At 40.4% G+C, this 24,709-nt stretch overlaps 1 protein-coding gene across 3 annotated transcripts in view; it reads left to right on the top strand.

Annotated features, from left to right (window-relative positions):
• The window catches only part of LOC134575201 (oocyte zinc finger protein XlCOF22-like), a 106,844-nt gene extending 83,228 nt beyond the window's left edge, over positions 1-23,616 (top strand). For all 3 annotated transcript variants that reach the window (XM_063434446.1, XM_063434447.1, XM_063434448.1), the window contains exons 2-5: positions 12,130-12,272; positions 17,531-17,719; positions 19,993-20,071; positions 22,096-23,616. In XM_063434446.1, coding sequence (XP_063290516.1) covers positions 12,189-12,272; positions 17,531-17,719; positions 19,993-20,071; positions 22,096-23,582 — 1,839 coding nt within the window. In that variant the 5' untranslated portion in view covers positions 12,130-12,188 and the 3' untranslated portion in view covers positions 23,583-23,616. The remainder of the gene's footprint in view (positions 1-12,129; positions 12,273-17,530; positions 17,720-19,992; positions 20,072-22,095) is intronic.
• Positions 23,617-24,709: the final 1,093 nt, after the last annotated feature.

Raw genomic sequence — 24,709 nt, 5'->3', positions numbered from 1 at the left:
AGGGAGAAAGACTTAGAGGAAGGAACAGGGGGCAACAAAGAAAAGAGAGGACGAATTTAGACCCCAGTGGTGTTTTTAACCTCACTGGTAGACCATTGTCAGAAGGGGAAATGCAAGTCCTGAAAAAAGGACTTAAGTTTGCCCCAACTGCGGAAATTAACAAATTCAACTTCTTTATAGACATGAATAAATTCATGAGAAGTTTGTGCCTAAAAAAGTTTTTTAATGAAAAAGAAAACACCACCAATAACTTAGAAGGAATAGATAGGAGCACTGGGTATACACAAACACAATTGAAGGATAAATCTACTTTCTATCCGAAACATATGACCTCGGATAAGATGAAAACTTTTGAAACCATGGTGATGGGAGAAATCAACAAAATTAAAAAACTAAATAAATTCCAACACAATATGTCAATAAAAGAAAAGAAAATTTTAGATAACCTACAAAAAAATAAAGAGCTGGTGATAAAACCAGCGGATAAAGGGGGGGGGGGTAGTGGTACTATCCAAAGCGGAATATATGAAGGAATCCGAGAGAATCCTATCAGACGCTACAACTTACAAAAAACTCAAGTCTAATCCTACCGAAAAAGTAAAAGAACTATTTGATAAATATATCAAAAAAGGAATAGATATGGACATCCTCACAGAAAAAGAAGGCAAGTACCTAACAATGGCTCATCCAAAAATTCCTGTTTTTTATTATTTACCGAAGGTGCACAAGAATCCGGTGAACCCCCCAGGCCGCCCAATAATTTCTGGGATCGATTCAATATCTTCGAGAATTTCTGAATACATCGACATATTACTACAACCTATAGTCACTAGAACAAAAGCCCATCTTAAAGATACTATCCATACTTTACAGATTTTAGAATCAACACGATGGGAAGATAGGTATTGTCTTGTCACAAGCGACGTGACATCATTATATACGGTTATTCCACACGAGAAAGGTATAGAAGCAGTTGAATATTTTTTAACAAAAGCGGATTTTAAAAGAGAACAAATAGATTTTATTATTGAAGGAATCCACCTTATTTTAACTAATAATTTTTTTTGGCACAACGACACCTTTTACCTTCAAGTACGGGGCACAGCGATGGGCACCAAATTCGCACCCAGCTATGCGAATCTTTTTATGGCATATTGGGAGGAACATTACATCTTTTCCTGCCACCCCTGGGTGTCGAATTTGGTGTCCCATCATCGATATATCGACGATATTTTGTTCATCTGGGATGGCCCCACAGAGCTCTTAGAACAATTTCTTTTATATCTCAATGATAACGAATGGGGAATTCTACTAACTACAACGCACAGCCAGACAGAGATACAATTTTTAGATTTACAAATTTTTATTGAAGACGCCCAGATTAAAACCAAAAATTATTTTAAAGAAGTAGATGCCAATGGGCACATAGAAAAATCGAGTTGTCATCATAGACCTTGGTTGAACAACGCACCAAAAGGGCAATTCCTCAGAATTAGGCGAAATTGTACCAATGAGGATGACTTTCTAATACAGGCAGATAGAATAAAAACGCAGTTTGAAGAAAAAGGCTATGAGAAAGAAGCATTAGAGAAAGACATAGAGGATGTCAAAAGAATAGTGAGGAAAGAACTTCTAACTTATAAACCAAAGTTGAATCAACAAGCGTACTCCAAAGAAATCCCTTTTATCTGTAATTTTAATGGTAATCATAGAAGTATAAATAGAGCCATAAAGAGATATTGGCATGTTTTACAAGAAGATCCCATTTTAAAAGACATCTTACCTATTCGCCCGAATATAATATATAGAGGTGCGACTAACCTTAAAAGAACCCTTGTTCATAGCAGCAATGGCCCAAGTAAGAGCACACATTTTTTAAATCTAAATAAAGGCTTTTATGGATGCGGAACGTGTCTCGCATGCAGAACCACCAAAAGCAAAAAAAGACACTTAATTAATCTGAAAGAGTATATAAATAAAGATTTCAACATTAGAGATCAATTAACCTGCTTTTCAAAAGGAGTGATCTATGCATTAAAATGCCCCTGTAATCTGTTATACATTGGAAGAACTATAAGGTGTGTAAATACAAGAATCTCAGAACATATACGAAATATAAAGAATGGAGTAGAAACACATAGTGTGTCTAACCATTTCAAGAAGTACCACCAGAAAAATCCCGAGAATTTGTTCTTTTGTCCGTTAAAAATAGTCAAAAGGGATTGGAGAGGGGGCGATTTTAACCAAAAAATAGGAAAAGAAGAAATGCAATTTATATACAATTTTAACACCCTTGCACCACACGGGTTAAATTCAGATTTTGAGGTGTGCCACTTCTTTTAGATGCATGGGAAAATAAGGTTTTATATTGCATGCGAACACATAGTAGTTTTAACAAGAGGAAATCATTGACCATTATTTTTACCATCAGATTTTATTTTTACCATCAGATTTTATTGATTATTCTCACTGCCTTTTTTAATTTTCAGTATAAGTACTATTTACCATCTAGAATTAAGTCTCTGAAAAGTTGAGATGTTGTCAGCCATTTATTGATCTAGGTGTATATATATACAGCATATGTATGTGATTTTATAATATTCTTTCCACACATTAAGCACTTTCAGGACTTTTCCATTATATTTATTTATTGACTTTTCACATGAAAATAATATGGCTTTAAGCCGTGAAAAAAACAGACTGGTTTTCCGAAAAACCGTATTAATATGTGAGAGAAGATCGATATTAGAAATCCGGAAATGCCAGAGGGGACGGAGTGGAACGCAACGATGCGTTCCAAGTAAGAGGAACGTCGAACCAGGAAGTGAATTGGAACGCAAAGGTGCGTTCCACGGCAGAACACGTCGAAACCCGGAAGTGAAAAGCCGGCATTGGAGAAAAAGCCGCCGAAAAGAAGTTTGAACTTTTATACCGATTGAAAAAGCCCCTGAAAGGGGCGAAACGCGTTTCGGACTTGACTCTTAGCCATTGGGCTATTATTCTATCCTGCACCAAATAGCTGGATATATTTCGTATTATTGTGATTTTAATAGAAACGTTTTCTTTATTTTTATTGTGATTTTACCGATATTGTTTGAATAAATATTTTTGGCTGTTTATGCCATCTTTCTACACCAAGTATTGGAGAGTGGAACCCTTTTGTTTTTACCATACAACCGGGCATACCTATCCAGCTTCTAACTATCCTGGAGATCAAGTGGGACCAGTGATCCAGCTAGGAGAGGGACATCCTTCCATAAAAAGTCCCAAGGCGCTTCGAGTGAGAGCCACATATACTTGGCTCCACGTTTGTGAGTACCACATCTGCATATCTTATACTGTTTAGTGATATTAACTGTATTACACTATTGTGTGTGCTATATATCTTACAGATTCTCCAGAAGTGTGATTTTCCACCTATTGTATGTATTAATTATGTTATTTTGAGTGGTGTGAGGGGTTTTCCCACTCAGGTGGCTTGTAGCATTTTGGCTACCACACTTGTTCACATTGGTTTTATTGTATACACTCTCTGTTTTGTATCTTCATTATAGATTCATGTTGCTTTCGTACAGCGCAGCCCTTGCCCTCGCCAAACAGTCCTACTTTTCCTCTCTCATTAGTTCATGCTCCCGCAATCCCAGACGTCTCTTTGACACTTTTAATTCCCTTCTCCGCCCTGCTGTGGCCACCCCCCAAACTAACCTTACAGCTGATAGCTTTGCATATTACTTTACTGACAAGATTGAACAGCTAAGGAAACAATTCTCCCCTCCTTGCCGTTCTCTTTCTCAACCACACATAAATCATGCTTTCCCTACCCTTCAGACTTTCTCCCCAGCTACTGAACAAGAGGTGGCTGCACTTCTCCATTCCTCTCGCCCCACCACTTGCCCACTTGATCCTGTCCCATCTCACCTCATCAGATCTCTCTCCCCTTGTCTTGTGCCTATCCTAACACACATCTTTAACTGCTCTCTCTCTTCTGGCACTGTTCCTGCTGACCTTAAACATGCCACTGTAATACCTATCCTGAAAAAACCATCTCTTGACCCGTCCTCCCCCTCTAACTATCGTCCCATATCCCTGCTCCCTTACTCATCAAAGCTTTTGGAAAGACTTGTCTTTACCCGTGTGTCTCACTTCCTTAATTCCAACTCTCTCCTTGACCCTCTTCAGTCTGGCTTCCGCCCTCTCCACTCTACTGAGACCGCTCTTATCAAAGTGACTAATGACCTAATCTCCGCTAAATCCAAAGGTCACTACTCCATATTAATTCTCCTTGACCTCTCTGCTGCCTTTGACACAGTTGATCATTCTCTTCTCCTTCAAACTCTTCAATCACTCGGTCTCTGTGACTCTGTCCTCTCTTGGTTTTCCTCCTATCTCTCCCAACGCTCATTTAATGTCTCCTTTTCCAAGGATACCTCCTCCCCTCGCCCTGTCTCGGTTGGAGTTCCCCAAGGCTCTGTCCTTGGTCCCCTTCTATTTTCTCTTTATACTGCCTCTCTTGGAAAACTTATTGCCTCTTTTGGATTCAACTACCACCTGTACGCTGATGACACTCAGATATACCTCTCCTCACCGGACCTCTCCCCGGCCGTCCTGCAACGTGTCACTGCTTGCCTCTCTTCCATCTCTGACTGGATGTCGTCACGCTTTCTCAAACTTAACCTCTCTAAAACTGAACTCCTTGTCTTTCCTCCTCCTAATACTGATCCTCCTCTCTCACTCTCCCTTCAAGTCAGTGATATCCACATAAGTCCATCCCTACAAGCGCGCTGTCTTGGCGTCATACTTGACTCTGGTCTCACCTTTGAGTCTCACATCCAGTTTGTTGCCAAGTCCTGTAGGTTCCAACTCAAAAACATAGCCCGCATCCGCCCCTTTCTTACGCAAGATGCTACCAAGGAGCTTGTCCATGCTCTAGTAATTTCCCGCATGGATTACTGTAACCCTCTCCTGATTGGTCTCCCCAAAAGCCGTACTGCCCCGCTACAGTCTGTAATGAATGCTGCAGCTAGACTGATTTTCCTATCCAGTCGGTCCTCTCACACCTCGCCCCTCTGCCAGTCCTTACATTGGCTCCCTGTATCCTATAGGAGTCAATTCAAAGTGCTAACCCATACATTTAAAGCACTGAACAATTCCAGCCCCTCTTATATCTCTTCACTGATCCAGAGGTATGCCCCTCCTCGTACCCTCCGCTCTGCCCGCGACCACCTCCTGACCGCTGCTCGCACCCGTACGGCCAACTCACGCTTGCAGGACTTCTCACGGGCGGCTCCTCTCCTATGGAATAACTTGCCTACTGCCATCAGACTCTCCCCTAGTCTTCAATCATTTAAGAAGGGCCTTAAATCCCATCTCTTCAGGAAAGCGTATGGCCTCCCAGAGTAATCTCTCCCTTACATACCTGTCCCTATGGAATAGTGCTTTGCTCTCTCCTCCAGCTCTGCTTCACTCCTACTTGATATTTCCTATCCTAATGTTTCTAATACCCCACCTCCTATAGACTGTAAGCTCATTTGAGCAGGGTCCTCTTCAACCTATTATTCCTGTCAGTTTTCTTGTAATTGTCTTATTTATTGTTACATCCCCCCCCTCTCAAAATATTGTAAAGCGCTACGGAATCTGTTGGCGCTATATAAATGGCAATAATAATAATAATAATTATATAATGTACACCCTGTATATAGTCATTATATAATGCACACCCTGTATATAGTCATTATATAATGTACACCCTGTATATAGTCATTATATAATGCACACCCTGTATATAGTCATTATATAATGCACACACCCTGTATATAGTCATTATATAATGCACACCCTGTATATAGTCATTATATAATATACACACCCTGTATATAGTCATTATATAATATGCACACCCTGTATATAGTCATTATATAATGCACACCCTGTATATAGTCATTATATAATATACACACCCTGTATATAGTCATTATATAATGTACACACCCTGTATATAGTCATTATATAATATACACACCCTGTATATAGTCATTATATAATGTACACACCCTGTATATAGTCATTATATAATGCACACCCTGTATATAGTCATTATATAATGCACACACCCTGTATATAGTCATTATATAATGTACACCCTGTATATAGTCATTATATAATATACACACCCTGTATATAGTCATTATATAATGCACACCCTGTATATAGTCATTATATAATGCACACCCTGTATATAGTCATTATATAATGCACACCCTGTATATAGTCATTATATAATATACACACCCTGTATATAGTCATTATATAATGCACACACCCTGTATATAGTCATTATATAATGTACACCCTGTATATAGTCATTATATAATGTGCACACCCTGTATATAGTCATTATATAATGTACACCCTGTATATAGTCATTATATAATGCACACCCTGTATATAGTCATTATATAATGCACACCCTGTATATAGTCATTATATAATATACACACCCTGTATATAGTCATTATATAATATACACACCCTGTATATAGTCATTATATAATGTACACACCCTGTATATAGTCATTATATAATGTACACCCTGTATATAGTCATTATATAATGCACACCCTGTATATAGTCATTATATAATGCACACACCCTGTATATAGTCATTATATAATGCACACCCTGTATATAGTCATTATATAATATACACACCCTGTATATAGTCATTATATAATGTACACACCCTGTATATAGTCATTATATAATATACACACCCTGTATATAGTCATTATATAATGTACACACCCTGTATATAGTCATTATATAATGCACACCCTGTATATAGTCATTATATAATGCACACACCCTGTATATAGTCATTATATAATGTACACCCTGTATATAGTCATTATATAATATACACACCCTGTATATAGTCATTATATAATGTGCACACCCTGTATATAGTCATTATATAATGTGCACACCCTGTATATAGTCATTATATAATGTACACACCCTGTATATAGTCATTATATAATGCACACACCCTGTATATAGTCATTATATAATGCACACCCTGTATATAGTCACTATATAATATACACACCCTGTATATAGTCATTATATAATGCACACACCCTGTATATAGTCATTATATAATGTACACACCCTGTATATAGTCATTATATAATATACACACCCTGTATATAGTCATTATATAATATACACACCCTGTATATAGTCATTATATAATATGCACACCCTGTATATAGTCATTATATAATGTGCACACCCTGTATATAGTCATTATATAATGTACACACCCTGTATATAGTCATTATATAATGCACACCCTGTATATAGTCATTATATAATGCACAACCTGTATATAGTCATTATATAATGTACACACCCTGTATATAGTCATTATATAATATACACACCCTGTATATAGTCATTATATAATGTACACACCCTGTATATAGTCATTATATAATGCACACACCCTGTATATAGTCATTATATAATGTACACACCCTGTATATAGTCATTATATAATGTACACACCCTGTATATAGTCATTATATAATGCACACCCTGTATATAGTCATTATATAATGTACACACCCTGTATATAGTCATTATATAATGTACACCCTGTATATAGTCATTATATAATGCACACCCTGTATATAGTCATTATATAATGCACACCCTGTATATAGTCATTATATAATGTACACACCCTGTATATAGTCATTATATAATGCACACCCTGTATATAGTCATTATATAATGCACACCCTGTATATAGTCATTATATAATGTACACACCCTGTATATAGTCATTATATAATGTACACACCCTGTATATAGTCATTATATAATGTACACACCCTGTATATAGTCATTATATAATGCACACCCTGTATATAGTCATTATATAATGCACACCCTGTATATAGTCATTAGTCATTATATAATGTACACACCCTGTATATAGTCATTATATAATATACACACCCTGTATATAGTCATTATATAATGCACACCCTGTATATAGTCATTATATAATGTACACACCCTGTATACAGTCATTATATAATGTACACACCCTGTATATAGTCATTATATAATGCACACCCTGTATATAGTCATTATATAATATACACACCCTGTATATAGTCATTATATAATATACACCCTGTATATAGTCATTATATAATATACACACCCTGTATATAGTCATTATATAATGCACACCCTGTATATAGTCATTATATAATGCACACCCTGTATATAGTCATTATATAATGTACACACCCTGTATATAGTCATTATATAATGTACACACCCTGTATATAGTCATTATATAATATACACACCCTGTATATAGTCATTATATAATATACACACCCTGTATATAGTCATTATATAATGTACACCCTGTATATAGTCATTATATAATGCACACACCCTGTATATAGTCATTATATAATGTACACACCCTGTATATAGTCATTATATAATGTACACACCCTGTATATAGTCATTATATAATATACACACCCTGTATATAGTCATTATATAATATACACACCCTGTATATAGTCATTATATAATGCACACACCCTGTATATAGTCATTATATAATGCACACCCTGTATATAGTCATTATATAATGTACACACCCTGTATATAGTCATTATATAATATACACACCCTGTATATAGTCATTATATAATATACACACCCTGTATATAGTCATTATATAATGCACACACCCTGTATATAGTCATTATATAATGCACACCCTGTATATAGTCATTATATAATGTACACACCCTGTATATAGTCATTATATAATGTACACCCTGTATATAGTCATTATATAATGCACACACCCTGTATATAGTCATTATATAATGCACACCCTGTATATAGTCATTATATAATGTACACACCCTGTATATAGTCATTATATAATGTACACCCTGTATATAGTCATTATATAATGCACACCCTGTATATAGTCATTATATAATGCACACCCTGTATATAGTCATTATATAATGCACACACCCTGTATATAGTCATTATATAATGCACACACCCTGTATATAGTCATTATATAATGCACACCCTGTATATAGTCATTATATAATGTACACACCCTGTATATAGTCATTATATAATGTACACACCCTGTATATAGTCATTATATAATGCACACCCTGTATATAGTCATTATATAATGCACACCCTGTATATAGTCATTATATAATGCACGCACCCTGTATATAGTCATTATATAATGCACACCCTGTATATAGTCATTATATAATGCACACCCTGTATATAGTCATTATATAATGCACACCCTGTATATAGTCATTATATAATGCACACACCCTGTATATAGTCATTATATAATGTACACACCCTGTATATAGTCATTATATAATGTACACACCCTGTATATAGTCATTATATAATGTACACACCCTGTATATAGTCATTATATAATATACACAACCTGTATATAGTCATTATATAATGTACACACCCTGTATATAGTCATTATATAATATACACACCCTGTATATAGTCATTATATAATGTACACACCCTGTATATAGTCATTATATAATGTACACACCCTGTATATAGTCATTATATAATGTACACACCCTGTATATAGTCATTATATAATGTACACACCCTGTATATAGTCATTATATAATGTACACACCCTGTATATAGTCATTATGTAATACACACCCTGTATATAGTCATTATATAATGTACACACCCTGTATATAGTCATTAAATAATGTACACACCCTGTATATAGTCATTATATAATGTACACACCCTGTATATAGTCATTATATAATGTACACACCCTGTATATAGTCATTATATAATGTACACACCCTGTATATAGTCATTATGTAATACACACCCTGTATATAGTCATTATATAATGCACACCCTGTATATAGCCATTATATAATGCACACCCTGTATATAGTCATTATATAATGCACACCCTGTATATAGTCATTATATAATATACACCCTGTATATAGTCATTATATAATGCACAACCTGTATATAGTCATTATATAATGCACACCCTGTATATAGTCATTATAAAATGCACACCCTGTATATAGTCATTATATAATGTACACACCCTGTATATAGTCATTATATAATGTACACACATTATATGAGATTCTACCATGCAAGGGAGGGATTCACCACAATTAGTAAAGTAACCAATCCCATAGACGTTACCTTCAACACATCTCCTCCCTTTAGATTAACAGTTAACATAATTATACAGTGCATACTTTTCCCCAATTCTCAGATGTACCCCAAATTTGGTGGATACACCTTTAAATATGGTACCCCCTGGTAGCCCTTATCTGGGTGAGGAACATATCCAAAAATCACCCAGATCAGACCAGGGGTTCGGGAGTTATGAGAAGGTAAAGATTTGACCGACCGCATGGGTAAAGTAGCCGAAAATAGTTCCATGAGATTTGGTCTCTGCTCGTGCCTCAAAAGTCCCGAAAGGCTATGCCATCCATAGGTAAGTTTGTAACCGGATGAATCCCCTAGTTCGTGGGATTCATCCTACCAAACGACGGGCCGTTCGTGTGTTTCCATCGCCACTTTCTGAAGCCCTGGAGGTCTTAGCGGTGTTCGGTTAGTCGAGTGTCCGTTTTGAGTTCCAGACACTCGACGACCAAACACCGCTGTTCGCGGGTTTAAGATGGCCGCCGCCACGTGTTCGGCTACCGAAATGGCGGCCACCGATGAGATCCAGCAGAGTATTCGTGCGTTTAAATCAAGGGAATGTAACGAGCAATCAGGGGGGTAAATTACAGCCACACTTCACACCAGGGTGGTCCGGTGTTTGGTAGATTAAGTTCGTATACAGAATCCAGGGAGACAGTACAGTGTGAATAATCAAACAGGACAAAGTACCGAAAGCATTTTACAACCCACAGTCTTGCAGACAGCTCAGTGTTCTTTGCTGCATAACTTATATAGTCTGAAGTCTTTGCAATGTTATTTTCTATGACCCTGGCTGGTTCTTAAAGGTCAAGTAGTGCCCTACCAAAAATCCCATTAAGCCCAGCCACATTGTTTAAAGGGTCCCATCTTCCCGGGACCATAATCACTGGGCAGGCGGCGAGCAAGCAGCCCCCTCCAGGAAACCAGGGCAGATTCTTGTACAGTGGCTAGTCCGCTACATACAGCCCATTAATTTATTGGTTGACTGCCCTTTATGTGGGGTAAATATACAGCTCCACTGGATATAATGTGTGTGTACCACTGATTGGATACATATTGTGTATATATGTTGGGGAAGTTAAAATAACATTTCAGACACCATAACTACTTAATTGCGTGCTGTGATGGTAGTCACCATCACCTGGATCTTCAGACGCACCATTTATGTAGTTGCGGGACTTTTCTTATGTTTTAGTCACCCTGTACCCATTATCGGTGCATTGTGTGTGTAATGTAATGTAATGTAATTGTTTAGTGTTAAATGTTAGTGTGCTCTCTTGTTTTGCTAATGCTTGCAATCAACTAGGTGGATTGAGCTGTGGAGCCTGTACAGCGCCACTTGTTGGTTGCAAAGATCTAGCAAGCGCTGTATGCACTACCTGAATAGCAAGGATAGCTAATTTGCATATTCCAGTAGATTTGCATATTGCTATTTCTGCTAGCAGGAGAGATGGTTTGTGTTAATTATTGTCTTTCCCACCCATGATATAAATATATCATTATGTTACAGGTTCCTGTATGTTGTCAAATGTGATTTGAGTGTTTGTAGTTTTATTGAGTTGTCACAGTAAGCTTAATGTAATCATCATATCGGCTAGTCTTTAGAAAAATAAAATATGGTTATGGTGCTTGACTGTTGAAAAACAGCCTCAGCTGACAGAGGGGAGCCCCAGGTCTCGATTAATTGCTTACTTCATTGAAGCCCACTGTTCTTAGGACTTACTGACATTTTTAGCGTCATTAAAGATTTAATTGGTGTTCTTTCTCTATTCGTTTTAGGTGTAAAGTTCAATTAAATAAACTATATTTCTGTTGTTACAGAATATTCTAATTCTTGTCCACAACCCCAGAGCCTGTTCTCAGGCTGCCTGATTGGCTTAATGATGACAAACATAAACAGGAATCAGAAGACGGAGAGGATCCTGGATCTGACCCTGGAGGTCAACTTTCTGCTGACTGGAGAGGTGAGGGATTCTGGGAATGTGACAGTGAGCTCTTACTTTTATTTTTTTTTTTATAATGGAACTGTAGTTTACTTATTGCCTTGAGGTGTCAGTAAGGTGAATGGGGACGGAGAGGTCTGTAAGTGATGACTCTGTACCTTCATGATAAAAAAAAGAACAAGGAAAACAGCCCACTCGGGACCACTACATCCAAAATAACGAAGCAAGACTAAGAGAAAAGACAAAATCAGGTTTCTACAAATACAGAGACCTTCCTACCTTTACTGTCATACATCCCAAGCACTATTTAACTCCATCCCTTAATTCTGTATTTGGTTTTGATCTTTGATTTCCTGACATAACACTTTAGTACAGCGTTTCCCAATTGGGGTTCTGCGGCGATTTGCCGTCGGGTAGACTAAGCATTTAGAGGTGATTGCAATCGGATCCCTGTAGTATTGGATGTGTGTGTGTGTGTGTCTCAATATGAGTATCATTGTGCCAGTGTGTGTATCTGTGTGTCAGTGTTTCAGATCTATACACACACACACACAGATATACACACCGGCACATACACACAGATACACAATATGTGTCAAGGTGTGTGTGTATGTGTCAGAGTGTATCTGTGTGCTAGCTTGTGTCTGTGTGTTAAGTTGTGTATGTCTGTTTGTGTGTTTGTGTGTATATGACACCAACACAACACACTCCTACAAATATGACATAAAGACACCCCTGAACTCTAACTCCAAAATTATATAGAAACGCTCAATCCCCAATACTATACATAAATATACATCCACATTTAAAATCCAACACTCTTTCGGAAGCGAACATCGGAACAGGGAAGAAAAGTAGCGATAAGTCTGTAACGAACATCAGTAATGGAATCCAACGGGAATGATGAACTTCTTGGTTGAGTAGGAAAACAGGCACCAACCGGAGAACGTCCGATGCGTCCTTGAGGTCCAGTCTCGTGAACCAATCCTTGTCTTGTAAGAGGTCTCTTAGAAGATGTATGCCTTCCATCTTGAAATGGTTGTAAGTGACGTATTGGTTGAGTTGTCGTAGGTTTATGACTGGTCGTAGATCGCCCGTTTTCTTCTTGACTAAGAAGATGTTGCTGAAGAAACCTCGAGGGTCGGAGGCGGGTTCTATCGCGCCTATTGAGGATAGGGTTTGTAGTTCGTCGTTGATGAGAGATGTGTCTGTTCTTGAGCAGTTGATGGGACGTGGTAGTTCCGTCTGTCGGGGTTGGTCTACGAAGTCTATGACGTAGCCTCGTACTGTCTGTAGGATCCATGCATCCGTGGAGATGGAGGTCCATTCCTGGAAGAAAAGAGATATGCGACCTGCTGTATGCATTGGAAGGGAAACATGAGTGAACTTTTCGCCTTTCCAATGGCGTTTGCCCGTGAGTGTTTCAGGGCTTTTACGAGATTCTGGTGCATCAGAATCGGAGTCATGGCGGGATGGGTGGGCTTTAGATGGTTTCCTCTTGTCGGAACCAGAGGCCATCATCTTGGAGAGGACTTTCTCCATTGAGGCGGAAACAGCCTCGTTCACCATATTTTGGAGATCTGTGGTTTGAGAGGTCTCCATAATGTTTGGGTATGTTTGTTGGCACAGGGCGTGGTAGAGGTCAGTCTGCTGTATTTCAGTCGATATAGACTGTATGAATGTCTCTATGCAATACCCCAGCAGGGTGCAATAACCTTTAATAGTTATATAGAGTACAATAGGAACCCCAGCAGGGTTAGTAGCTGTATAATTATACCCAGTGGGTATAGTAGGTGTTTAATAAAAAAAAACCGAGTACCCCAGCAGGGTCTAGACGGTATATTAACTGGTCGGTTGTGAACCAGATAAACCCCAGCAGGGTTGTAATAAAATGATACCCCAGCAGGGTATGAGTAGTGGTCTGCAGGGGATTGTGTCCCAGCAGGGTAATAATGAGATTTAAGTATAATCACCCCAGCAGGGTGTATAGTGCCAAAGGGCTTGGTAACAGGCACTGTATTCCACTTTAGCCCCAGCAGGGCAATTAGACCACTTGTTGGGATTTTGTATGTTCTGGGCCTCACCCAGTATTATAGAGGTGGCCACAAAGCGACCTCCTTAGCAGCACAGTATAGGGCAGCACCCCAGTCAGGCACAGGTTAATACCTGATGTGCCTTTAAAACAGATTTGACTGATCTCTTTGCAGACCGTCTGTATGCTTGTAGAATCCGTTAATCTGATGTCTGGGGAATTCGCGGCGATGCGAAATGGCGGCCGTAATCTCGCGAGACGCGGGATTAAAGATGGCCGACGCGAGAAAAAAGGCCGCGGCTGAAAAAAGAGCCGCGAAAATCAGGAGAATAACTAGGTAGGCAGAAAGGGGGAAAATAAATAACCACAAGGGAGAGAGTAACCCTGGTGGTCCCTAGGATCGAGGATAGTAGTTAGAGAAAACCAGTAGAGGTATAGAAAGATAGTATAGTTAGATAATGGAAAAACAAGTAATAAAGTATAAATATGTATAAGGAAATAAGTAACATAAACATTCAATAGGTTATAATAGGGAAGAGCCAAAAACTCTGACCTGTCTGCGATGGAGCAGTAAAGAAAGAGAGGGAGGAGCCTGTTGACTGGGATAATATACTCCCTATTTGCATTTTGATTGGTTTAAAACGTTTTTCACTTTCTTTACTGCTGTGGAGTTTTAGTAAAGAGAGTTAAGCAAAATATGAAGCCTCCTGTCATGTGATAAAATTGGGAACCCCTGCTTTACTAAATAACCATGTCAGTGAGGGCTAAACTGAAATCCGTTTCCTAAAATCATTTTGCATTAGATTTTGTTCACGGAAAACTTTCAATAAATTTGAAGTCATGTGACTTTTCTGAGCAAATTGAGAGAATTGTGTAAATTTACAGAACGAAGTTGTGAAGGACTTTTATGCAATTGCCTATATGCTTCAGTTTAATTCTCTCCCTGCTATTTTAAGGTCTATTTTGTTCGGTTCCAAATGTCAAGAATGAATGTATTCATGTACCGAACGGGGACCACACACCCTGGGTAGCAAGTAGCAATTAGAACACAGAGAAAACCGCAACTTAATTGCTACTGGGTGGCCGCCATTCGATATACGAACACGTGGCGAGAACAAAGGATGGCGGCCATCTTAACACTCACGAATGCGGTCAGCGGGGCTTACGCATGAATTGCATGGAACAGTTTTCGGTACGGGAAACATGCGAACGCCCGGTCCCCCATGGAAGTCCTGGATGAATACGTCCCCCTCCACGAATCAAACTGGCGTTCGGTAGATGGTATCTACCGGATGAGGGGAACATTCACAGGTAACCAGCTGAACCATACGAACTGTAGTTTTCGTGTAGTTAGATGCGAACGGAGACCGGCTCTTGCTACTGATTCTATGGAACTTTAACCCGGATACCTCCACATGGCAAGCCGGTCAAACTTCCACACGATGCGACACGGAAACTACCGAACGGAAATTCGTGAGATTTGGATATGTAACTACCAGTATCCTCAGCTATCCAGGGATGTTAAAATTATAATTGTATGTCTTTATAGAAAGTATGTTTCTGAAATTGTTATAAATTGTAATGTTTCTGGCCAGCAGATAATTGAGCTTTGTGTATTGTAGAAACTCAATTATCTAGCCTGGCCCAGAGGAGGAGTTTTGTGTTGCATAAATTGTGAGTTCTGTGTGCCAGTAAATCAGTCTTGTTCCAGCATTAAGCTTTGGCTCATGTGTGGATTATTCGGCGATTCCAGGGATATTTCTACTCGTGGAATATTGGGTGATTTTCTTTTATGGGAAGAAGGGAATGCTTGACGGGGATGTGGCGAAACCAGCTTCGCCACTGTGAACTGGAGAGGCCTGGCTGCTGGCCTCCTGCCCGCTGACTATGGCCCCTGGACGTGTTGCACTTTAGAAACTATATTTGGGCAGGTAATAATTTGTATTGCTGCTGCTGGCCCTTTAAAAGCAGCGATGGACATATTGGAACTTTTGGGACTACTGTACCTTTAAGACTGTGGAACGTAGTACAGTAATCCTGCCTTTAATACTTTAAATGTCATGTATGTATTGTTGTATGCAGTTAACCTGGGTTATATATATATATGCAGCCTTCATCTGATTGTTCGGTAGAATCACTCCATTCATTGTGTTGAGGAAACTACCGAACAACCAGACCACCCAGGATTAAGTGTGCCTCCAATTACCGTTTGCAACAATGTTGCAAACGGGTAATTGGCAATCATGTAATGTGTTCTGTGTCCTCTGGGTGGCCGCCATTCAGGAAACCAACACGTGGCGGCGGCCATCTTTAACTACCGAACAGCGGTGTTTTGCCGTCGAGTGTCTGGAACTGAAATCGGACACTTGACTAGGCAAACACCGCTGAGACCTCCATACTTCCAGAAGTTCGTATGGAAACTACCGAATGACCCCCCGTTCGGTAGAAAGAACCCCACAAACAAGGGAATTCATTCAAACCCTCTCCAGGCTCTATAACACAGGCAATTCGTCTGTTTTCATTCCCTTGTTTGTTACCGACCGCAGGGCCAAAATGCATGGAACTGTTTTCGGATACTTTACCCATGCGGTCGGTCAATACTTTAAAGTTCCATAACTCCTGAACCATTTATCCGAATGGGCTGATTCTTGCATATGTTGTCCCCCTGAATAAGGGCTATCAGGGGATACCTGTTTTGGAGGTGTAGCATATGTATTTGGGGTACATCCAGGAATTGGGGAAAAAGGTGTACGGTATAATTGTGTTAAGTGTTAATCTAAGGGGAGGAAATGTGTGGGAGGTACATCCATGTGATTGGTTAATTTCATCCTCCCCCTGGGAGTGTCCTGTATGTACTTGTTGGTAATAAAAGCCAGACTGGGTGTCCCAGTCTTGAGTTCCTGCTTAACCCTCAAAATGAAGTGTCGTCTCGTTCTTGGGGGGGATTGGATTGTAAGCTGACTGCCAAGAGTGTAAGCCGATTGTATGCTTTTCTTGTTCAGCTGTTCCAGTTCGGAGTGTTATTTCGTATCCAGCTCGTGAGTTCTGATGTTCTGCAGTAGCTGTGCCTGTCTATGGAAAAGGGGATTATCGCCTAAACGCATTTTTCCCCTTGTATGCTGAAACGGTCCGTTACAGGGGATATTTTCTACTACCGTCACAGAAGTGAAACACAATGTTAATTTTTATTTGCAGTGTGTCTTTCTCTAACTCCATTGATGTACATTAATCTCCATTCATTATGTAGGATTATATTGTTGTAAAGAGGCCTGCTGAGTCCATACTACAAAGCAACAGCCCCTGTGTGTCCGATGGATCGAACAGGACCCCGAACCCCAGCACGGTGCCTCCACCTCACTCACTGATACATGATGGAAACAATGAGCAGAAGGTCCTGAAACTGACCAATCAGATCATCCACCTGCTGACTGGAGAGGTGAGGCTGCTGGGAATGGGACTTCATAGAGTAAAACCAAGGGATGTGTCTAGATGGTGACTGTATCGTTGTGTGTGACAGGTTCCTGTTAGGTGTGAGGATGTGTCTGGATGGTGACTGATTCATTGTGTGTGCCAGGATCCTGTTAGGTGTGAGGATGTGACTGGATGGTGACTGTATCATTAAGTGTGCCAGGTTCCTGTTAGGTGTGAGGATGTGTCTGGGTGGTGACTGTATCATTGTGTGTGCCTGGATCCTGTTAGGTGTGAGGATGTGTCTGGATGGTGACTATCATTCTGTGTGCCAGGTTCCTGTTAGGTGTGAGGATGTGACTGGATGGTGACTGATTCATTGTGTGTGCCAGGATCCTGTTATGTGTGAGGATGTGACTGGATGGTGACTGTATCATTAAGTGTGCCAGGTTCCTGTTAGGTGTGAGGATGTGTCTGGGTGGTGACTGTATCATTGTGTGTGCCTGGATCCTGTTAGGTGTGAGGATGTGTCTGGATGGTGACTGTATCATTATGTGTGCCAGGTTCCTGTTAGGTGTGAGGATGTGTCTGGATGGTGACTGTATCATTGTGTGTGCCAGGTTCCTGTTAGGTGTGAGGATGTGACTGGATGGTGACTGTATCATTGTGTGCCAGGTTCCTGTTAGGTGTGAGGATGTGTCTGGATGGTGACTGTATCATTGTGCGTGCCAGGTTCCTGTTAGGTGTGAGGATGTGACTGGATGGTGACTGTATCATTGTGTGTGCCAGGTTCCTGTTAGGTGTGAGGATGTGACTGGATGGTGACTGTATCATTGTGTGTGCCAGGTTCCTGTTAGGTGTGAGGATGTGACTGGATGGTGACTATGTCATTGTGTGTGCCAGGTTCCTGTTAGGTGTGAGGATGTGACTGGATGGTGACTGTATCATTGTGTGTGCCAGGTTCCTGTTAGGTGTGAGGATGTGACTGGATGGTGACTGTATCATTGTGTGTGCCAGGTTCCTGTTAGGTGTGAGGATGTGACTGGATGGTGACTGTATCATTGTGTGTGCCAGGTTCCTGTTAGGTGTGAGGATGTGACTGGATGGTGACTGTATCATTGTGTGCCAGGTTCCTGTTAGGTGTGAGGATGTGTCTGGATGGTGACTGTATCATTGAGTGTGTCAGGTTCCTGTTAAGTGTGAGGATGTGTCTGGATGGTGACTGTATCATTGAGTGTGTCAGGTTCCTGTTAAGTGTGAGGATGTGTCTGGATGGTGACTGTATCATTGTGTGTGCCAGGTTCCTGTTAGGTGTGAGGATGTGTCTGGATGGTGACTGTATCATTGTGTGTGTCAGGTTCCTGTTAGGTGTGAGGATGTGTCTGGATGGTGACTATATCATTGTGTGTGCCAGGTTCCTGTTAGGTGTGAGGATGTGTCTGGATGGTGACTGTATCATTGTGTGTGCCAGGTTCCTGTTAGGTGTGAGGATGTGTCTGGATGGTGACTGTATCATTGTGTGTGTCAGGTTCCTGTTAGGTGTGAGGATGTGTCTGGATGGTGACTGTATCATTGTGTGTGTCAGGTTCCTGTTAGGTGTGAGATGTGTCTGGATGGTGACTGTATCATTGAGTGTGTCAGGTTCCTGTTAAGTGTGAGGATGTGTCTGGATGGTGACTGTATCATTGAGTGTGTCAGGTTCCTGTTAAGTGTGAGGATGTGTCTGGATGGTGACTGTATCATTGTGTGTGCCAGGTTCCTGTTAGGTGTGAGGATGTGTCTGGATGGTGACTGTATCATTGTGTGTGTCAGGTTCCTGTTAGGTGTGAGGATGTGTCTGGATGGTGACTATATCATTGTGTGTGCCAGGTTCCTGTTAGGTGTGAGGATGTGTCTGGATGGTGACTGTATCATTGTGTGTGCCAGGTTCCTGTTAGGTGTGAGGATGTGTCTGGATGGTGACTGTATCATTGTGTGTGTCAGGTTCCTGTTAGGTGTGAGGATGTGTCTGGATGGTGACTGTATCATTGTGTGTGTCAGGTTCCTGTTAGGTGTGAGATGTGTCTGGATGGTGACTGTATCATTGTGTGTGCCAGGTTCCTGTTAGGTGTGAGGATGTGTCTGGATGGTGACTGTATCATTGTGTGCCAGGTTCCTGTTAGGTGTGAGGATGTGTCTGGATGGTGCCTGTATCATTGTGTGTCAGGTTCTTGTTGGGTTTGAGGATGTGAACACGCTGTGGAATAAGTTGCCACTGTATCAATGCCAATAATAACAAAAAACTGTCTGCTTTTCTTGTAGGTGTGGGAATACTTTGAAAAACACAAGGAACCGTACAGAGACATGGCGGTGCAGACTCCCCAACCTCTCAGCTCACCGGGTAAGAGAAGGTTTAGCAGAGAGAGAATGTGTGCATGCGTGCGTGGAGCATTGAAACGATAAGAAATTAGTTAGCAAGAAAAATCTGCCAATGTACATTCACAGACAAAACCGTGCAATAAAAATACAACTTTGTGATTTCAGTAAATTACTTGGACTTTCTTCCAGGGAGGTTAAACATTTGCTCCACCTCTGATTACTCCGATCTTTCTAGAGACCCAGTAGAGCCCTTGTTTAACTAAATGGAAAACCCATCATTTTAGAGTTAATTTTGGGGGTCAAAGCATTTCAATATTTCAAAGGTTTGTCTTTTATACAAAGAATGAATGGGGCCTCCATTGAATTCTTTACAGCTTTGGGCTGCTAAATGTTTGCTGAGAGCCCCAACTTTCATCTAGAGTTACCACCGGCCTTGCTTGCGCTTAAACCACTCATGATATCAAGGTTTTAAATGAATGAATGTACTGAAGCCTTGCCAGGCAAACCGTCTGCATGGAAGCAAGTAACCAAGATGGAGTGATGTTAAAGGAAGATCAGTTAAAGGAACTCTCTAGGCACATAGGCCCAGATCTCAATGAAGTGGTTTGGGTGCCTTCTGTTCCTCTCAGAATCTGTACTTCCTTTCTTAATTTCTGATAGATTTCTCTTTAAAACCCAAGACAAAGTAGGGACTGCTTCCTGTCAAATCTGGACAAAGCGTGGAATTTACAGCAAGCTCCACGTTCTTGGCCATCTTGTCACTGTAACAAAGGAAGTGGAGCTTGCCTTAAACTCCACCCTTTGAAAACATTTGTCAGACGTAGGAAAAATAGGTAAAGGAAAGTAGTCCCTACTTCGTTTTAAAAAGAAAAGACAGAAATGAAGCAAAGAAGTACATATTCTGAAAGTGGAAGAGAACAATAGGAGAAAGGTATGTTGGAGGTGACAGAGCCACTTTGAAGGGGCACTATAATCACCAGAACAACTGCAGCTTATTGAATTAGTTCTGGTGAGTAGAATCATTCCCTTCAGGCTTTTTGCTGTAAACACGGTCTTATCAGAGAAAATGCAGTGTTTACATTACAGCCTAAGGACGCCTCCATTGGCCACTCCTCAGATGGCTAGTAGAGGTACTTCCTGGGGCAGTGCTGCACACTGTGCAGTACTGCCATCCAGTGTATCCACCCTCTGCATGGATCCACTGAACATTCCTCATCGAGATACATTGATCCAATGCATCTCTATGAGGAGATGCTGATTGGCCAGGGCTGTGTTTGGCTAGTGCTGGCTCTGTCCCTGATCTGTGATTGGCTGAGAGAATCACTTGTGATGATGTCAGCCAAGCAGACAGATCAGGGGAAGAGCCAGTAGCAGCAGACTGGCATAAAGGTATGATTTTTACTATATTTAGGGGTGCCAGGGGAGCTAGATGATGGTTTTAACAATATAGGATCAGGAATACATGATGTTTGTGTTCCTTTTAATAAAATGTGGGAGGACCAAATGTTCAATAAGACATTATAAAAATAAAAATATAATGGTAAAAAAAGGTTGGAGTAACCCTTTAATTGGTATGATAGGATGGATAAAGTAACTCCTCCAGATTATTGGGATAATAAATCAAAGATTATAAGGGGATACATAGTATGACCCCTCGGAAGTGTGCAAACCCCCTCAAAGTGTGCAGTGTGTTCTTCTAAAATCATCCTGCATTATTTAACTGGAGCATGAGCTTCAACAGGGATATTTATTAAATTTCAGATCATTTAAAATTCGATTATATCTCTAAATAGTTTCTTGATTGACTGTTTTCATGATGACTATTTTGACTGGAGATTTGAAATTAGGTTTGATTTACTAGAAGTTCCTCAAGGCTCACACTTTAGTGAATAATGCAGGAAGTATTTGTTCCTATATCTACGTACATTAGTGTGTTCTTAGTTGTACTTTCCAAAGTCCGTATTGGGAGGTGAACGGTGCGTGTGTTATCCAACTCTTAGTATGCATTAAGAACCCATTCTATCTCTCCATTTGATTTTTTTTTAGATGGTCCTGTGACAGCTGAAGTTGGTAAATTTCACACTCCTGTTTCTTCACCTAATTGTACAACCAATGATAATAACGTTACAAATAATCAGAAAAGAAATGTACTAAACACAATCAAGAGTAAAGCTGTGAAACATGATGATGAATTATATGAAGAAAGGACATTAAGGGATGGCAAAACATGCTCACACAAGGAACCTAAACAGACCGAATATCCATCTAGTCATATTAAGAAAGAATCAGCCACCTCTGAACCAGGAAATCTCTCCGACACTGACATTTACCCACCCACAGAACATACACAGAGTGAATATCTGTCTACTTGTATTGAAGAAAAACCAGACTCCTGTGAAGAAGGAAATCTTCCAGACTGTGATCGTTATGAAAAAACAAAACACGCACATACAGAATATTCTTCTTGTCTTGAGAAGAAATCAACCTCACGTGAAGAAGGATATTTCCCTGATGTGGACCTTTATACACCTAAAGAACATACACAGACAGAATATCCACCTGCTCATATTAAGGAGGAACCAGCCTCATGGGAGGAAGGAACTCTCACAGATACTGACATGTATATTCTCCCTGAACATACACAGAGAACATATCAGTCTCCTCGGATTAAGGAGGAATCTGCCTTCTGGGAAGAAGGAAATCTGGCAGACATTCAGCCCCATACTTATTGTATTGATGTCCATAACATTGCCAGTGGTAGCACACAACAAGGGAAGAACATGAAAGTACTACACCAAAGAAAATACACAATGGATAAGATCTATAATAGCTTTGGAGATTGTGAGATGTCCGCTTCCAATTTGGATCTAAATAAACATCAGAATCAACCTAAAGGAAATAAACTGTCTTGTTCTGAATGTGGGATAAATTTCACAAGTGAAGCAGATTTCATTGGACATTCATGTTTTAATCAGAAATCGCATCTTCTCCAACCTCACAGGACTTACCAAGAAGATAAATCACTGTCCTGCTCCGAATGTGGGAAATGCTTTTTTAAGAGAAAATATCTCCTTCAGCATCAACTCATTCATGCCAAAAAACAGACTTTTTCTTGTACTGTTTGTGGAAAGTATTTCAAATTACAGAGTACTCTAAAGTCACATCTGAGGAGTCACACAGGAGAGAAACCATTTTCATGTTCTGAATGTGGGAAATGTTTCAGTGAAAAATCCTCTCTTAATAGGCATCAGAGGGTTCACACAGGAGAGAAACCATTTTCTTGTTCTGTCTGTGGGAAATGTTTTAGTTGGTTGCCTAGTCTGTATATTCATATGAGGAGTCATACGGGAGAGAAGCCTTTTTCTTGTTCCAAATGTGGAAAATGCTTCCGTTGGCTCTCAAGTCTTAATGCACATTTAAAGAGTCATGCAGGAGAGAAATTATTTTTCTGTTATGAATGCGGGGCATTTTTTACAGATAAATCAAAGCTCATTTCACATCAGATGATTCACATAGGAGAACCTGTTCAATAAATGTTTTTTACTATTACACTGGCTCTGACATCCAGTAAATCTATAATTGCATCACACAAAGCTACATCGGGGTGGCAGTTGGGCAATACAAATGCAACTGTTACTCTAGATCAGTGCTCCCCAACCTTTTTATCGCCGCGGACCGGTAAACGTTTGATAATTTTTCCGTGGCCCGCTTGTTTTAATTTAATAAGACAAAAAAAAACAGTCACATATATTAAAAAAAACACGCAGACACATACATAGTCAGAAAATCACAAACACAGTCACATAAAGACAGACTCAAAATGGTGTGTATGTGTGTGTGAGCGGTGCAGTGTGTATGTGAGGGTGGCAGTGTGTGTGAGAGTTGCGGTGTGTGTATGGGGGGCAGTGTTTGTGGGGCAGTGTGTGTAGTGTGTGTATGGGGCAGTGTTTGTGAGGCAGTGTGTGCAGTGTGTCTATGGGGGCAGTGTTTGCGGGGCAGTGTGTGTAGTGTGTGTATGGGGGCAGTGTTTGTGGGGCAGTGTGTGCAGTGTGTCTATGGGGGCAGTGTGTGTAGTGTGTGTATGGGGGCAGTGTGTCTATGGGGCAGTGTGTGTATGGGGGCAGTGTTTGTGGGGCAGTGTGTGCAGTGTGTCTATGGGGGCAGTGTGTGTAGTGTGTGTATGGGGGCAGTGTGTCTATGGGGCAGTGTGTGTATGGGGGCAGTGTTTGTGGGGCAGTGTGTGCAGTGTGTCTATGGGGGCAGTGTGTGTAGTGTGTGTATGGGGGCAGTGTTTGTGGGGCAGTGTGTGCAGTGTGTCTATGGGGGCAGTGTGTGTAGTGTGTGTATGGGGGCAGTGTTTGTGGGGCAGTGTGTGCAGTGTGTCTATGGGGGCAGTGTGTGTAGTGTGTGTATGGGGGCAGTGTGTCTATGGGGCAGTGTGTGTATGGGGGCAGTGTTTGTGGGGCAGTGTGTGCAGTGTGTCTATGGGGGCAGTGTGTGTAGTGTGTGTATGGGGGCAGTGTGTCTATGGGGCAGTGTGTGTAGTGTGTGTATGGGGGCAGTGTTTGTGGGGCAGTGTGTGCAGTGTGTCTATGGGGGCAGTGTGTGTAGTGTGTGTATGGGGGCAGTGTTTGTGGGGCAGTGTGTGCAGTGTGTCTAT

Source organism: Pelobates fuscus, chromosome 10 (assembly GCF_036172605.1).
Source record: "Pelobates fuscus isolate aPelFus1 chromosome 10, aPelFus1.pri, whole genome shotgun sequence".
Taxonomy (NCBI): Eukaryota; Metazoa; Chordata; class Amphibia; order Anura; family Pelobatidae; genus Pelobates; species Pelobates fuscus.
Note: the sequence above shows the minus strand (reverse complement) of the source record. Positions and strands in the feature narration are given on the sequence as shown.